This window comes from Malania oleifera, chromosome 1 (genome assembly GCF_029873635.1).
Source record: "Malania oleifera isolate guangnan ecotype guangnan chromosome 1, ASM2987363v1, whole genome shotgun sequence".
NCBI classification, from domain to species: domain Eukaryota; kingdom Viridiplantae; phylum Streptophyta; class Magnoliopsida; order Santalales; family Ximeniaceae; genus Malania; species Malania oleifera.
Window position 1 is genome coordinate 47359631 of NC_080417.1, and position 19281 is coordinate 47378911.

Sequence of the window (19281 nt, forward strand, 5' to 3'; positions counted from 1 at the left end):
TGATATATAATGTGAATCAATGTTTTGAAATATAAGATGATGAAAGAAAAATTGATAACAAAACTGAATGTATTGAATTCAAGGGGAGTGTTATGTCATATTTCTTACATTATGATTGTTTCCCTATTAATCAATTCAGAGAATTTTAAATTGGTATCATGAATTAAATTTTCAATTGGTATCATGAATTTTAAATAGATATCAGGAATTCAATTTTAAATTGGTATCATAAATTCAATAATTGGAATCTTGAATATTGTCTAAAGGAAAAAGCTATTAGTAATGAAGTTACAACTCATATACTTGAATGTTATAACACACTACACATGCTATAGTGAAAAATAATAAATTGAGTGTGTTCATATGTTTGATATGCATGTTTGATGATATGCTCAACATGTGATTTTACTTGAACTTAATCATTTTTTTTCCTTTTTTGATGGATGTCAAAAGGGGGACAAGTTTTAAAGCAAAAATTAAGCATAGTTTGCAAATTGCAAAAACTGAGCATGAACATAATATATATCAAAAGGAGGAGCATTTGATAGTGATGAACATGATTGTAAAAGAGATTTTGAAATTGATATTGATCTTGAAAATATTGTTAAGATGATGCTTATTGAAAGGGGGAGTCTTTTTAAGGCTCACTCCAATTTTTCCTTATTGTTTGTCATCATCATAAAGGAGGAGGTTGTTAGCCTTACAAGACTTAACATCTTGTCTTGATGTTAACAAACAAGTAGAACTTAACATGTTTTGTTTAAGCTATGTATTTTCAGGACTCAATGATGAATGCAAGGTTAAAGAACTCATGAAAGCTTATATTTCAAAGAAGGATGATCAATATAAAGCTTAAAGCATGGTTTTAAAGATAAAGCTTGAAGATCATAAGAGCACGACGATTAAAGAGAACTTGATGAAAGCTTAAAGAAAGATGAAGCAAACATAAAGACCTCAAGAAATTCAAGAATTGAAAATTTGAAAGAGTTTAAAGGAAATTTCATGTAAGTATTTCAAATAATTTTAATATGAATACATGAAGCTCTTAGGTTAATTTATTTGACCTAGATACCTTTCAACATACTTGGAAAATATTTTTATAAGGTCAAAAATTATTTCAAAAAAGTTAGAATCATTTTTGGAATGAAAAGCACCAAAAAAAGGATTTTCAAAATGCTGTTAATTTTTCTACATCTACATTAAGGTGAATTTTTATCTATCAAACACTCTTTATTTTAAAAAGTGTTCAACATAAAAGTTGTAGGAGTTTCTTTTAGCTTTCATTGGACACCAAGATCATCAAATTTCGAGTTACACAGAAAATGTTATGACTAAAAAACAGAAGGGTATTCGAAACTGATAGCAACCAGTAGACTGCTTAAACCAGGACAGACGCCTAGGTGGTCAAGCCAGGTGACTGGCTGTGTCCTGGCAAACGACTGCCACCCTACTGCCCCTTTAAAAATAACATGGTAGGCAATTGCTAGATTGGGGCAGACCACTGCCATGAATAGAATTTTAAAAATAACTCAATGGAAACATTTTTTTAAATGGTTTGATCAGGGCTCAAACTTTGTGAAAACTTGGGAGATACTCCAAGTCACTTGGGCATCAAGTTACATACCTTTTAAAGTTTATAAATAAGCCTCAAAGCTCATTGAATCAATACACCAAGAATTCACTTTCAACAAAAATTCAAAGTCTCTCTCAATTGCTCTCAACACTCAAAGGCTCTTTCACTCTCATCTTCTCTACGAAATTTGCTGAGGTCTTACTGATTCAATCACCAATCTTGTGCTACAAATTCCAAATCTTTCAATCATTGAAAGAATTAATCGGTGATATACTTCATTGAGTTTCAAGTTAAATTCCATATTGTTATTTACTTGGAAGTATAGTAGTTTCTAAATTGTTGTACTAATCAGCTCTTTGTGTGAGCAATTTCCTGTACACATCTATTTGATTTATTTCTTGTAGATTGACGATTCCAAGGATTGTTTAGATCGTTGGCTAAGTAAGGGGATATTGCTTAGAGAGGCGGGCTCTAGCCTAGTTAAGGAGTTACCGTACAAGGGGATATCGTTTGGAGAAGGTGGGCTCTAGCCTTAACAAAGGAGTGTTGTAAAGGTTTGTTCCGCCCGTTAAAGGTACAAGTTTAGTGAATCCTTTGGTGGTTTACCAAAGCGAGGACGTAGGCTGAGTATAAGTCGAACCTCATAAAAATCCCCGTCTCACTCTCTTTTTCCCTTACTCTTTATTTTCAGCATATTTAAATTGCGTGGATGGTTTAATTGATAATCATATATACTACGTAACATAGAAATAAAGTAAACTTGAAGTCTAATTTTGATTTGGGTTGTGAAGACCGAAAGGGAGTACGTTGGTTATACCATACCTTGCAGAAACCATATAGGAGTACGTTACTTGGTTAACAGCCCAAGGATAAAATAAACTGAGAGTTTAGTTGAGTTCTGAATATTAAGAAGAGTGTAGATATTGTGTTGATTGGATGTTGTATTACACATCATATTGAAGAAGCAAAACAATCAATACAGGGCTTTATATCAACAAGTACAAATTTCATATATACAGGGCATATATAAACAAATAAACTATTTTAAGTGCTTACATTGCCAAAGTGGTGTACGTGTTAATTTTGGTTTGCTTGTTTACTTTTAATTTGTAATTGATTGATTAGCTTGGCTATTTGGTTGAATGATAGATTACTTGTTTGGCTAAGTAATAGTATTGTTGATTGGATAAAAGAATCTAAGTTCTTTTGTGATTAAAGAGTTAAACAAACAAGTCAAGAATTGTTTCAAAGAAATAAAAGAAGTTTAAAGAATTCTCAAAAGAAATTAAAAGAAAGTTTTAAAATCCAATTCACCCCCCTCTTGGGACTACACCTTGCTTTTCATCTATAAATACCAGTTCATTTGAAAAGATTAATGATGGATTAGCAAATATCATTAGCAAAAACTCTATGAATTTCAAAACCCTTATTTTATCGTATACAACCCATAAATCATTCTCTTACTCATCCTACTTGCTAAAATTCTTTGGTAAGAGTATTATTGAAATTATTTATATTGGCTCACACTCTCATTGTATTTGTTTGATGTTGAATTTTTGAGAGTGAGCTTGAGAGTCTCCTTATGATTTAATTCATAAGTCTTCAGTGGGAATACTCTCTAGAGCTTTTGAATCTTGCATTTTTGTTGCATGTATTCAAAGGCTTGTTCTTGTGTTTTGTGAAATATTTCTCAAACAAGTTTGATTTCAAATATTTCTTGTGCTAGAATTTTTGAGAAAATCATCTTAAAGATATTTTGATTATATTCTCTAAAAATCTTTGAAACCTTACTTGTGGTTAAAATATATTTACATAGTGTTTCAAAGATAGATTGGTAATACACTCTTGCATTAGATTGCTTATTAACATTAAATTGAGTGTTATTGCATATATCTGCATTGAGCTTATAGTTCTATCATTTGACATGCGTTGATTATTGGTTGTGCGTATTGGTACATAATCTGCTTGTATTAGAAGCACATATCCTTGTACACAAAATTTGTATTGAATATCTGCTATATTCCTGGCATGGCCTGAAGGGGCATTGATCTAGCCTGTAAGGATTGATAGGGCCTTCTCCGCCCCATAAGGAGAGTGTGTATAGGTTGAGGTCAGTCCCGTTAATTGACCTATTTGTATTAGGTGTTGCTCCACCCGTTAAGTGAGCCGTAGTGGAATCCTCGGATTTGCGAGCTAGAGGTGGGGACGCAGGTAATATTGGCCGAACCCTGATAACATATCGTGTGTGCAATTTATATTTCTGCAATTCATTTACTGCACGTGTATGTTACTTTCAATAGTTTGTGAAAGTTGTGCATGACTTAATTTCCACACTTTATATTTATCTGTACATTTGGAATTGCATAGACAAACCCTAGGTTGCGAAGTATTGCTTGTGGAACTCATTAAACTTAAGAAAAAGTTTTAAATACCCAATTCACTCCCCTCTTGAGAATACACCAATTCCAACAGTTAGTAAGACTAAATGGTATTATACTTAATTTGTTGGTAGCTTAGAGGATTAGAAGTATGACTATTGCGTTCCCATTGGATCTTATATTATAACTAGGAATCTAAGATGTCCTTAACTATGAAATTCATACAAAATATGAAAATTCAAAAGTATCCCTTATACTAAATATATATAGTAATATCTTTATTATTAATAATATTAATGTTATAGAAATATAATATTAAATTATTTTATAATGCATTTTTACCGTTATGATATATTTTATGCTATTTTATTCATAAACTAAATTATTATTATTTAGTCTAATTATACATCATTAAGATATTTACAGTAATATATTATTATAATATTAAAAATACCATATAATCAAAATATGAGAACATTATCATTTATAGTATCTTATAATACTATGAAAATATTACATAAGACAATAATCTAGTAGCATAATTTTTAAATATATTATAGTTATGATATATTTTATGCTATTTTATTCATAAAATAATTTATTATTATATATTATTATTATAATTATGTATCATTATGACATTTACAATAAGACATTATTATAATTTCTAAAAAATTTACCATATAATAAAAATATGAAAATATTATCAGTTACAATATCGTATAACATTATGAAAACAATACATAAGACATCTAATTGCACAATTTTTAGATAAACTTTTTTTTTTCTTAAATATGCATGAAATTATATGTATATACTTTGAGCCAAAAAGTCTTAGAATGCTCCAATATTTAACTTTAAAAAAATAATGAATATTTAATCTAACAAAATGTGAACAGATGGAACCTTTATTTTCAAAAAAATTAAAAAAATAAATAAATTTGTCATGTGACTTTTAAATTAAAATTAATTATCTCAGCTATTAATTTCTTTTTGGTTTCAACAATGATTTGCTGCAATCATCTTTTGTTAACATTTATTGTGATAGTAGGTGAAACTTTGACATACAATTTCTTGACATACTTTTTAGAAAACCATATGTGTTTATGAGAAAGGGTTAGTAGTGATGCTGGCATCATTGTGGGAATAAAAAAGATTTAGTTATTATATTTCTAAATTATGACTTCCATCTTTAGTATTTGCATGAGACATTATGTCATCAAATAAATTCTTAAATTGACATTTATATTTTAATAGAAGATAAATAAGCAATTAATAATTTTATCTTATTATTTTTCAAATTGGAAATCATGATGTCAGGTGCAGAATTCAAAAAAATGGAAAGCATAAATGAATATCTACAAGTCAACTTATGGTCTAAACTTATAAACTTATAAAGCATGTTTAGTGTATTTTGAATGTATCAGACAAATTACATGCATGCATGTAATTATCCAGCAGAGACCGTAGATGGTGAGAGTTCTCTGTGAGCCAACGGGGACCGTGGATGATAATGGAGATGTGTCCCGCATGTCGAATTCACTGAATGTCCAACTGATGCACAAAAACCGTATCCGCGTCTGAACTTTACTCTGATCAGTAAGACCTGGGGGTGGTGGACGATGATTCGTAAATTTGGTATCGAACCAGGGGGTCCGAAGGATTCGTTGGTGGCTGAAATTCCTATGTAATAAAAAAAATATTTATTATTTTATAATGTCTTTTCAATACTTGCAACGAGATTTATATTAAACTCCTAAAATTATAATTTGTAGTTTTCATGCACAATTAAATTTATTTTTTTAAAAACACCACAATTAGATGAAAATAATTAGAAGATGATAATAATACAAGAGCAATGTTGAAGTTATTTAAAAATCGAATTGCAAATAATTAAAACTTTATTTCTACCTATTCTCTGTGAGCGAGCGGGGATCGTGGATGATAATGGAGATGTGTTCCGAGAGTCGAGTTGGTCGAACGTCTAACTGATGCATAGAACCCGTGTCCGGTTCTGGACTTTACCCTGATCAGTGAGACTTGGGGACGGAGGACGTTAATTCGTAGATTTGGTGCCGCATCAGGGGGTTCGAAGGACTCGTTGGTGGCTGAAGTTCCTATGTAATAAAAAAATAATAATTATTATTTTATAATGTCTTTTCAATACTTGCAACGAGATTTATATTAAAACTCTTAAAATTAAAATTTGTAGTTTTCGTGCACAATCAAATTTATTTTTTTAAAAACATGGCAATTAGATGAAAATAATTAGAAGACAATAATAATACAAGGCAACGTTGAAGTTATTTAAAAATTGAATTGCAAATAATTAAAACATTATTTCTACCTTTTATCTGTGAGCCAGCGGGGACCATGGATGTAATAGAGATGTGTCCCAGGGGTCGAGTTGGCCGAACGTCCAATTGATGCACATAACCCGAGTCTGCATCTGGACTTTACCCTGATCACTGAGACCTGGGGGCGGAGGACGTTGATCCAAAGATTTAGTACTGCACCAGGGGGTCTGAAGGATTCGTTGGTGGCTGAAGTTCCTATCTAATCAAAATAATAATAATTATTATTATTTTATAATGTCTTTTCAATACTTGCAATGAGATTTATATTAAAACTCTTAAAATTAAAATCTATAGTTTTCATGCATAGTCAAATTTATTTTTTTAAAAACACGGTAATTAGATGAAAATAATTATAAGACAATAATAATACAAGGGCAATGTTGAAGTTATTTAAAAATTGAATTGCAAATAATTAAAACATTAATTCTACCATTTTTTTGTGAGCCAGCGGGGACCGTTGATGGTAATGAAGATGTGTCCCAGGGTCGGATTGGCCGAACGTCCAACTGATGCATATGTGTCCGAATTTCAACTTTACCCTAATCAGTGAGACTTGAAGGCGGAGGACACTAATCCGTAGATTTGGGGCCGCACTAGGGGGTCCGAAAGACTCGTAGGTGGCTGAAATTCCTATGTAATAAAAAAAGTAATTATTATTATTTTATAATGTCTTTTCAATACTTGCAACGAGATTTATATTAAAACTCTTAAAATTAAAATTTGTAGTTTTCATGCGCAATCAAATTTATTTTTTAAAAAACATGACAATTAGATGAAAATAATTAGAAGACAGTAATAATACAAGGGCAATGATGAAGTTATTTAAAAATTGAATTGCAAATAATTAAAACATTATTTTTATTTTTTCTCTATGAGCCAGTGGGGACCGTGGATGGTAATGGAGATGTGTCCCAGGAGTCGGGTTGACCGAACGTCCAACTGATGCACAAAAGTTGTGACTTTACCTTGATAAGTGAGAACTGAGGGCGGAGGACGCTGATCCTTAAATTTAGTGTCGTACCAATGGATCCGAAGGACTCGTTGGTGGCTGAAGTTCCTATGTAATAAAAAAATACTAATATTAATTTTTTTATAATGCATTTTCAATACTTGCAACGAGATTTATATTAAAACTCTTAAAATTAAAATTTGTAGTTTTCATGCACAATCAAATTTGTTTTTTTAAATCACGGCTATTAGATGAAAAATAATTAAAAGACAGTAACAATAGAAGGGCAATGTTGAAGTTATTTAAAAATTGAATTGCAAATAATTAAATCGTTATTTCTACCTATGCACAGCAAACACTATTAGTTATTTTATAAAATTATAAAAATTATAAAAATTGCATTTTTCTTTGTTATACCCTATATTTTTTACCCAAGCGTATTAGAAGTATTTTCGTGATAATTTTTTTAAAAAAATCTCATTTAAAAAAATAAATAAACAAAAAATTACATGAATCCATAGAATATCTTTTGTTTTTTTTTATTGGTTGATAGTGAGGTTTCATTGGCGGTGAATTTTTAACACAATGACCTCGGAACAGCGACATGGCATGAACTTTTTAACCGAAGCCTAAGCCTACCGGCTAAAGAACGGAGGACAGCAGTCCAAGCCCCACCCCCTCTGCTTCCTGTGATTAAGATAGGTCATTGGATTTGGAGTAGCGCAGTGCTGAGCAGTGGACCCCTTCGCTCCCGTAGTTAAAAATTGACAGCAAATTTCCGCCCCGACCTAGGCCCTATAATTTTTTATATATACACGTATAGCTGTGAAATGTGAATATTGATTATTGAAAGCAGCGAAAGCTTGTAAAGGAGGAGGAGAGGGGAGAAAAACGCGTTTGACCATGTAAGGCAGCAAAAAGAATCAATAACCTACCCTCTCTCCCTCTCCCTTCTTCTTCTTCTTCTTCTTCTTCTTCTTCGTCTACCTACCTGTCAACCGTGTGAAATTGAAATCTGATCCCTATCCCCATAATCGCCAACGATATCGTATTTTTTTTTTTTTTTGGGGGGTTTAATCACCACAAACCCAATTCCCCCTGACCCAATTCGAATTTCGGATCGCTGTCTTTGTGAATATTGATCTGATCATTCATCTTCCGATCAAGAAGAGAAGAGGGGTTTGATTGGTTTGTTGGTTGGTTGGCTGGAGTTTGGATTGGGTTTTTGTGTTGGTTCCGCTGGTGACAGCCATGGCGGACTTAGTGAAGGATCTCGCGAAACCAATCCAGCTGGCGGACCAGGTGACGAAGGCCGCCGACGAGGCCTCCTCCTTCAAGCAGGAATGCGGGGAACTCAAATCCAAGACGGAGAAGCTCGCCGCCCTCCTCCGGCAGGCGGCGCGCGCCAGCTCCGACCTCTACGAGCGACCGACCCGTCGCATCGTCGACGACACCGAGCAGGTCCTCGACAAGGCCCTCACCCTCGTCCTCAAGTGCCGGGCCAACGGCCTCATGAAGCGCGTCTTCACCATCATCCCCGCTGCCGCCTTCCGCAAGATGTCATCCCAGCTTGAGAACTCCATCGGCGACGTCTCCTGGCTCCTCCGGGTCTCCGCCCCCGCCGAAGAGCGCGACGACGAGTACCTGGGTCTCCCCCCAATCGCAGCCAACGAGCCCATCCTCTGCCTCATCTGGGAACAGATCGCCATCCTCTGCACCGGTTCCCTCGACGACCGTTCCGATGCCGCGGCTTCCCTCGTCTCCCTCGCCCGCGACAACGACCGCTACGGGAAGCTCATCATCGAGGAAGGTGGGGTAGTGCCGTTGCTGAAGCTGGTGAAGGAGGGCAAACTGGAGGGGCAGGAGAACGCCGCCCGTGCCATTGGCTTGCTCGGCCGCGACCCGGAAAGCGTGGAACACATGGTGCACGCCGGCGTCTGCTCTGTGTTTGCGAAAATCCTCAAAGAAGGTCCTATGAAAGTTCAAGCCGTGGTGGCCTGGGCGGTTTCTGAGCTCGCTGCCAATTATCCCAAATGCCAGGATCTGTTTGCCCAGAACAATATAATCCGATTGCTGGTTAGCCACCTCGCGTTCGAGACGGTTCAAGAACACAGCAAGTATGCCATTGCAAGCAAGGCTACCTCGATCCATGCTGTTCTAATGGCCAGCAATAATAACAATAACAATAACAATGATAATAAGGTGAACAATACCATCCCCAACAATAAAGGTAACGACGATGATGAGAAGACCAGAATTCCTCACCCTCTGGGGAATGACAACCCCAACCAAATGCACAATGTGGTTACCACTACCATGGCATTGACATCATCCCAACCCAAGCCGTCCCAGAATCATAACAGCGTGAAGCAAAACTACAATCACCATAATCAGCATCAGCACCAGAACCAGCACCAGCATGTTTCCCTTTCCGGGACTAGCATCAAAGGGAGAGAGTTTGAAGATCCCGGGACAAAGGCAGAAATGAAAGCAATGGCAGCGAGAGCCCTCTGGCTCCTTGCAAGGGAAAACTCGCCCATTTGCAGGAGCATCACCGAATCGAGAGCTCTGTTGTGCTTCGCAGTCCTCATGGAGAAAGGAGCTGAAGAAGTTCAATTCAACTCGGCAATGGCATTGATGGAGATCACTGCAGTGGCTGAGCAAGACACTGATCTGAGAAGATCCGCATTCAAGCCCAATTCGCCAGCCTGCAAGGCCGTGGTCGACCAGCTGCTGCACATAATTGAAAAAGGTGAATCTGACCTACTCATCCCCTGCATTAAGGCCATTGGAAATCTGGCGAGAACATTTCGGGCAACTGAGACAAGGATGATCTGGCCTCTGGTTATGCTTCTGGACGAGCGAGAGGCTGAGATTTCCCGGGAGGCTTCCATTGCCCTCACGAAGTTTGCATGCACCGAGAATTATCTACACCTTGATCACGCCAAAGCAATAGTGGGTGCAGGAGGGGTGAAGCACCTAATTCAGCTTGTGTATTTTGGGGAGCAAATGGTTCAAATTCCTTCATTGGTTCTCCTGTGCTACATCGCACTGCACGTACCAGACAGTGAGGAACTTGCTCAGGCCGAGGTGCTCACCGTGCTCGAATGGGCTTCAAAACAAGCCTCCATGGTTCAGGATGAATTAGTGGAAGCATTGTTAGTAGAGGCCAAAGGTAAGTTAGAGCTTTATCAGTCAAGAGGTTCCAGGGGATTCCATTGATGATTCAATCAAAGTATGATATCCCCAATTGTTGTTCGGGTGAAGCCAGAAGAAAATTAAGTTTTTGGGGGCTTTCTGATATGTTAATTCTCATGGAGTGTATATACGGTTGTTAGTTGTTTTCTGTTATTGTTGGGAGTTCCCAGTTATTTATAATCATTCTTCTTTTCATGTTCTTCTTCCATGGTGCATCAATTTGCCAATTTTGGGGTTTTCAAAGAGACGAAGGTATATAATAATGGGCTTTAAGAAAGACAGATGGATCTCATGCTTTGCTTTTTAACTTTCTTTTCAACTTTTGACTGTATATCCTCACATTTTGCCGGATATAATTTCTGGCTTGAAGAGGGCTGCTGCTCAGACTATGGGTTGTTAGGCTGTGGCATGAATCAGCTTAGGATCGAGATGTTTATAAGAAAGAGATGAATGGGAAGGATGTAATGTACCTTTTTTAATAGAGAAAAGATATGACTATTTTCTGAGTGGCTGATTTCTGAAGATTGAATTTGGAATGGAGCATTGCTTGGATTAGGAGCCCTTCTAAAAAGGGTTTATATTTGTTTTGAGATCTCAGATGTCGGCCATGGGTAGAAAACGTTTTTCAATCTCCTCCCAGTTTAGACCAATTTAAATTAAAAAGCAATTACAGTTATTTGAGGAGTCATTCATCCATCTGATGATATGGTTATAATGCACAACCGTGATGTTATTTGCATTTTATGTTAACAATGAGGCCACACAATGATAAATTTTGACTATCCATTTCTGTATAGCTCCTTGCCAAAATGGAAACACTTAAAACGGAGTCATTTGTTATGCGACTCCCCTCCCCAACTAAAAGCCAGTCTATGGTGGTTTTGACTTTTAAAATAAATAAATAAAATCCTAACTTAAAAAAAGAAAAAAAGAAAAAAAGAAAAAAAGAGCTAACTGATGACAGATGACTTCAAGGGGTTGAATATGCAAATTTAGCTTCCATATTGACTAAAGGCAACCAGCTCATGTTCATCTGTCATCTAACACTAACTTGTACCATGACCAACAATTAATATATGAGCTCCCCTACAACCAACAAAATAAAAATAAAAACTAAAAACCAAACCTAGACCTAACCAAAGAAAGAAAGACAACCCTTGATGCTTGTGTGGCGTGTTGAAAATTTCCAACTCCTGCTGTAAGTGTCTGGGTCTAAATTATGATAACCATTAGGTTCAATAATCCATTTATTTAGATGCACGTCAAATCAATTAGTTAACCAGTCTTTGGAATCTCTAATGATTTGATGAGGAACCCGCCCAACCTATGGTGATGAAAGCCAACCCAAAGTAACAACTTCAGTTATTGTACTTGAAGCCAAAATATTTAGTAAAAGAGAGAAGCATTTTTGAAGCAGAACCGAGTTCTGGCCAGCAACAGCCAGGACATGTGAACGACTTCAGAAAAATGTAATGTACTTATGTGACTGAGGCAGACGTGCATGTCAGTCGCTGCTAATTGCAACAATTATTTATATTCCCCAGTGGGATTAATAAAAAGACCAAATTATACGAAAGTTGGAAATCAAATGTGCCTGAGAGCAAAGATCTCAAGCAGTTGCAGTCATTATGCTTCCCAGATGAGAAAACATAACAGAAAGGATATATTATCATTTTCAAATCAAAAGCTAATTCATTCACTAAGCTCAAAGGCTTAGGTTACGACACTCTTTAACCTAATAAGAGGCCGCAAGAAGGGAGTAAATAGTGTTGAGTGCACTCACAAAACTAATGCTAGCCTTGCCAAGAAATGGGCTAGTACCCTTCTCCATCCCATGCACAAACCTAAACGTACAAGAATTGAAGTGATTGGCCAAGGCACCAATTGTAGAGACCCGAAAAATTTAATTTATGAATGTAATAAAAGAAAAGAAAAGTAAAGGAAGAAAAGATGGAAAAAGAATTATAAAAGGGGTATCAGTAGGAATTCATCGACGAACCCAGGTTCTTTGTCGACGAATGTCCTTCTAAGTCTCATCGATGAAGTACACGTGTCTCGTTGACGAGGAGATATCGAGAAGGGGAAAATTTGAAACCCTAAAATGTTTGTCAACGAACTCACCGATTTTGTTGACGAACTTCCTTCTTCGGTTCGTCGACGAGTCCACGCGTCTCGTTGACGAAGTCATGTGGACAGCTCCCTATATATATAGCCGAAAATATTTCTCAGCAAAAAATTAGTTCCTCTCTCATTTTCTCTCTCTACCTTCGTCCAGCCCACCTTCTCTCTTCAAATCTGACTCCATTTTACCCCGTTTCGATGATCGAAAGTTACCACAATGATCCCGAGGTGATTCTATGCAAGATAGCCGAAGCGGATTGTTAATTTGGGGTACTTGGACACCATCCCAAATTCAGGGTAAGTAAGTTATTTTAAGGTTTATGTGGTTATTTGGGATATGTGAACCCAAGAAATGTGTTAGATGGTAGTATACTGGGGTTTGAGTTGATTGAACTGGGTTTTTGGAGTTCTAGACATTGTAAGCGTGGTTTAAGTTTTTAACAAGTTTCTTAGAAATTAGGTAAGAGGATAGACTAAGACAAATATTTTTAGAAAATTTATTATTGACTATATAGTATTTAATTCAGAAATTTATACACGTGAATAGTATAGTGTTTGGGAATACTAATGTTCAACCGAGGAAACCTTGATTTCAGATTTAATATTATTTTTTGAGTAAAATATGTTTTTCCAGGCCAGATAATATAATATAGTAGTAGTACACACTTGTGTGGTGTGAGTGTAAATAATTCTACTGCAGACTTATATCATGTCATAATATTTTACGTTTTCACAAAACAAGTATGATTTGACAATAGTTTTAGAAAGATGATAATCAGTACAGAAATTAAGACATTTTTAGTATATTAAGATAATACATCCAGCCCAGATGCCGTGAGAATTCAACCGGCGCAGATGTCGTGATTAGTTTTAATATGACTACATATTCAGAAACTATGAAATGACAAGTTTCTATAAAGAAATACATACATATATATATATATATATATATATATATATATAAGATTTTACTCAGAAATCAGAAATAGATGTTTATTTACAGAAATATTATGTGGAATGTATTATATAGTAATAGAACCTAGATAGTTTACGTATGTTATGAGCACGGTACCGTAGCTAGCCAGATCAGATAATGTACCCCTGCGTGCCGACCCGAGAAGTGTTGCGGGGAGTAGGATGGGTAGACCAAGTTGGTGTATAGCCGATAGTGCAACCACACTATTCAAGAAATGTGGGTCGGAGGTCGATTAGCCGAAGTATAGTGAATAGTAGGATACCCACTATTTACCGATCCGTGAAGTGTTGCGGAGAGTAGAATGGGCGGACTAGATTGGGTGGGCAATCGTGTGTAGCTATGTTATGTTTGACTTAACCTAGTAGACCAACCAAATTTAAGTCCAGCCCATAGGCCGCACAACCCAAATCATGCGAGGTTAACTCGTGATAAACAGTATCTAGGGCATGATTTTAGTAATATACAGATTTAATAGATGATTTAAACGATACAAAAATTTATCATAATATAGTATGCTTATGTTTCAAAATACATATTTCCATGTGATATCAGTTACAACTTAATATATATTACAGTTATATTAATTGCAGTATATGTTTATAACACGATAAAACTAATGTTGCCACACATTGATACTAGTCTATCTCCCTTATTGAGAGGTGTCTCACCCCAACATTACAAACATTTCAGGAAACCCTGATAAATGAGTGGAACGAGCTCCATGATAGAGGAGTTCATTGGTTCGCCCCAGTTGCAGGGTAAGTAGTCGAGTCGGAATCGAGATGGATTTTTTTGGGGTATATATGTGTATAAGTGGAAACAATAAAACTCTGGTATTGCATAAAAGTTAAGTATATTATGGTTTCTGTTACTTAGATGACATGTATGTATAAACAGGAAAATTCTCAGTACCTATGGGTCTGAATTGACTATGACTACTTTTTATGGTTTCACAGTATTATTAGTATGTAGAAATATATAGGCTCTGATACCAAACTGTAACGAGCCCAGTTTCTACTATATATATATAGTAGAAATTGGGCTCGTTACAGTTTGGTATCAGAGTCTAGGTTATTAGGTTCTGTAGACTTTAGTGCATAACGGAAACAATACCAGAGTATAAGAATAGATCAAGAATTTAGTGAGTCAATGTTGGGAAGTTAAGATGAGGATTTAGGGTTTTATTCCACAATAGGGAAGCAAGATTTCTATAGTGGTTTTTGTGTCTTTCTTGGGGTGATGATTTCGGAAAAGCGATGGTAAACTATTAGCAGGTTGTGTTTCCAAATTCTTCGACTAAATCTTAAATTTAAAATAAGGACGTTAGGTTAATTGATGATATGAGATTTTAGTTAAATTGTTATGAAGATAGGGTCATCAGATTTCATTTATTATCTTTTCAAGATGGACCCTGGGGGTAGCAATGCTCACACTAGTGGCAATGATGGTGCATGACCCTATAGCATGAGCGGCGGTGATTCATATGCAATTCTGCGCAGTGTAGCTCAGCAAGTGTAATGACCTGAACCTGAAACTAAAGTTTGGAGTGTTATTTGAAAGATATCTCCGATACCACCTCGTGACACCCCGAACCCGCCAAGTGGGACCTGGGTGCCATGTGTTCTATTACTTGTACCTAGCTCTCTATCAGTTACGCAGTAGAAGTAATAAAAACTCCTCAATAATTTACATCTATATGCATCTCAAAAACATAATCCAACATCCAATATTCACAACTCTGAAAACATAAATATATTACAAACCCAAATATTATAACCAAAGTTTATACCCTCTATCTAAAAAATGCTACAACAGCCCAAAGCTCTCTAAGCTCAATCCCGCAGAGGTCCTGAAAAAGATAAAATTCAACTATCGAGTGAGACACATCTTAGTAAAGATGGAAGACAATAAATTAGTGTGTGACAATCATGAGGTTTAAGTACAACACATATATATATATATATATATATATATATATATATTCATTATTTTCAAATGAAACCACAATTATGAAATCATTCCCTATTCCTACTCAAACACATCCAAGGTATTTTACCAATGAGAGTTCCTAAGGATAGGGGTGATTACCCACCCATACAAGTAGCACCCCTCTGCTTTGACACCTTAAGCAACCTACGATCACAACTGAAGCATATCAGGGCACTTACTGTTGACCTTACAAGACTTAAAATCTTGTTTTGATGATAAAAAATCAGAGGAACTTAACATATTTGGTTAAGTGATGATATTTCAGGACTCAAGTATGTGAATACAAGGTCAAGTGCTCGCAAGGATCATTGGAAGCTTATACCCCAAAGAAAATGATCAAATGAAACTTAAAAGAATATTAAGGCATGAAGTCAAAGAGATCCAAATATAGCTCAAGCAACACCAACATGAGTAAAGTGCATGTGGAAACTTAAAGCTAACTCAAGCTTAAGTCAAAAGGGACATAAGGCAAAATACCATGGAAGACTTGAACATTTGAGTTTTAGGCTTTAAGAACAATATTGTAAGTACTTTATGTTTAAATATCTCATGAAATATTTTCAAGCTCTTTAGGGTTAATTATGGACTTACAGACCTTATTTCAAACCCCAGAAAATGTTTTATAAGTAATCAAAGCAAGAGAGCAATGAATTTTTGAAAACTAAAATAAAAAACCAGAAAAGTGATTGCCTAGAAGACTGAACTGATATTCCAGAAGACTGAAGTTTAACATTAGTCTACTGAAGAATTTCTTCAGAAGGCTGAAAAATAAGTTTAGTATGCTAAAGTTTTTCCTGAAGGAATACAGAAGAGGCAGTACACCCTCAGAAGACCAAACCCTTAGTTTAGTCATCTGACCCTGTATCCAGACTAAAGTTTTTAGTATTTTAAGGTACTTCAGAAAATTGAACCTGACACTTCAGTCTACTGAACGTTGTTAACAACTAATTTTTTAAAATATTTTAAAATCCAAATAAAGGTTTCTTGTGCCCCAAAATTTATGAAAACTTGGGAAATACTCTAAGTAATCTTGGGCAACACGAAATTACTTTTGAAAACCTATAAATACATGGTTTTAGAAAATTAAACTTACCAAGAAAATTGAAAATCTATTTCAAAGCTGAAAGCCATCTTGCTCTCTTATAAACTCTCTTGCTCAACTCTTGCTAAATTGAATTGCTAAGAGAATACTGAAGTGCTGAAACATCCTACCCTGAATTCTATTGCTAATTCTAATCTAAGAGAAGAAAATTGGTGAATTCATTCTTGAGCTTCAATCTATTTCAATTTGATATTTAAATATTGAAGTATATTGTAACGCCTTGGATCCACCACATAGGGCTTAGACTGTTATGAGACCAAACACGTGTATATGATACCATTCACGCAGCGGAATTAATTAAATAACCTCAAACAAAATACCAGAGTTCTATATTTATATACGCAAAACCCATAAAAATTACAACCATATCCTCTATATTACATGACTAGATTTAATTACGCATAAAACTATACATATTTGTTCTTTTATTTACTCACAAAATTACCCCACCCTAGAGCTTTCTAAGCTCGATCACCTGGAAGACCTAAAAAGATTAAATAATCGCCGGGGTGTTCAGTAAGGAAGAAATAAGTTACAATAGTGTGTGGCTGAAGTATTTAATATATAATTACAAAATATACATACAATTATATTATACCACCTATAGCAGCCAAGAAGACGCATTCATAATCACACCATTATCAACTTCTCTATCACCCAATCACATACACACATACATAATTATTTTTATTGATAATTCCTGAAAATAGGGAAGTCTACTCACCCATACAAGTATATTCCTTTTGCTTGAGTGCAAACACTAGGGCACTCACCTTTCTCAGTAAGCCATCAGGTTATGTATCCAGGTAAAGTCTCCGAGAATAGGGAAGGTCACCTATCCATACAAGTGGCTTCCCTCTACTATGGTATCCACAAATAATTACCAGAGTACTCGCCTTCCTTAGCAAGCCCTCAAGTGGAGAATTTAACTTTACCATAAATACTCATGTAATTAAAGTACACATATCTAATGCCATCACATTATAGAGTTTCACACATATATGCATGCCACAACCAATCCACACATGATAATTTGTACAGTTTTCATTCACATCCACACAGGGTTCATATTCACACAGAATGCAATGTCCACACAAAATTAGTCCACACAGGACTATCATACATACAAGTTACACGGTCCACACAAGACTATCAACCACACAGGTTGCACGGTCCACAAAGGACTAATCATCACGCAGATTACAACACAAACCACCCTATTCATGGTAAATAGGTAAAACAAACTCCTCATACCACTGCAATTGTTTTACCCCCCAATATAAACGCTCATATAACGACCTCTTCATACCACTGCCAACGTTATCTCGAAATTTACATGAACCACGACAAAAATCAATAGCAAATCCAACCACTCAAACACATCCACACATCTACCACAGTATACACAATCAAACAGTTTCACAATCAACCAGTATTTTCAACCAAACGGAATTCGCAGCCTAAACAATATTCATAATCACACCATAAATCAAAACTCCACAGTACTCGCAGCCATTTAATTAATAAATTTGTTTTCACGCCACACGATTTTTTCCAATATATTATATAATTAAATAAAAACAATATTTTCAATACCTGCACCGTTCAGGAAATTATACCTTAATATATAGAATTTATACTCAAAATTAGCTGGTTTAAAATTATTAAAAATGTTGTTATAAAATAGTTCCCCTTACTTGCTCCTCAGGATTCTTACCTAAACCGAACAAAATGAGACCCTATATTCCCAAAATCCCAACTTACTCAAATCTCATAAAAATACTCGTTTAATACTTCTTAAGCTCCAAATAATTATATTTATTAAGAAAATTTCAAAATAACTCACTTACCTTGATTTTGGGATAATTTCCCAAAATCCTAAATCAACGATCCGCTCCAGTAGCCTTGCAGAGAACAATCCTACAAACCCCATGGTGGTTCTGGATCGTTAAACCAAGTCAAATCTAGTCCGGAATCGAAGAGAGAAGGCATAGGGACTGTTTTCTAGAAAGAGAAAGTGAAGAACCTCAATTTTTCTTGCTGAAAATGAAAGAAAACTCTATTTATAGGCAGGGCCTCATCGACGAAATTTAGAATATCTCAAACCCCTCGGCAACTCCTTGTCGACGAGTCATGTGCCCTCATCAATAGATCAAGGAAGAACTCTCATCGACGAGACTAGTTGGTTCATCGACGAGTTCTCGCTAACCTTTCTTTTTAAAAAATTCATTTTCCCTTTTCTTCTATTTCCCTTTTTCCTTTTATTATCTTTCTTATTGTTTTAAATAGTTAAAAATTTTTGAGTCATTACATTCTCCTCTCCTTAAAAGAATTTCGTCCCCGAAATTCGTTAATCACCCATTTCTCACAACTAAAAAGCTAACTAACCACATTCGTACATTTCAACCAATTCAAACATATACAACACCGAATCATGCAAAGTCAAACAAAATTAACACACATGCTAATATAAACATATTACCTGGGCCTTTAGTGTTGTCCTCCTCAGGTGTACCCAACATATACACACATGCCGGGGCATCGCCTCTGTGAGGCACCAGGCTGTTCCTCTAGTTCTGATTCAGAGCTAGTGCATTGCTCGGTGGTTCTTGACATTCTCGAGCTATATAACCATATT

The 19281-nt window shown here is 35.6% G+C and overlaps 1 protein-coding gene across 1 annotated transcript; it reads left to right on the top strand.

The window, feature by feature from the left end:
• Positions 1-8092: 8092 nt before the first annotated feature.
• Positions 8093-10732, top strand: LOC131153895 (uncharacterized). The gene has a single exon (XM_058106346.1). The coding sequence runs from the start codon at positions 8509-8511 to the stop codon at positions 10477-10479; it is 1971 nt and encodes a 656-aa protein (XP_057962329.1). The 5' UTR covers positions 8093-8508; the 3' UTR covers positions 10480-10732.
• Positions 10733-19281: the final 8549 nt, after the last annotated feature.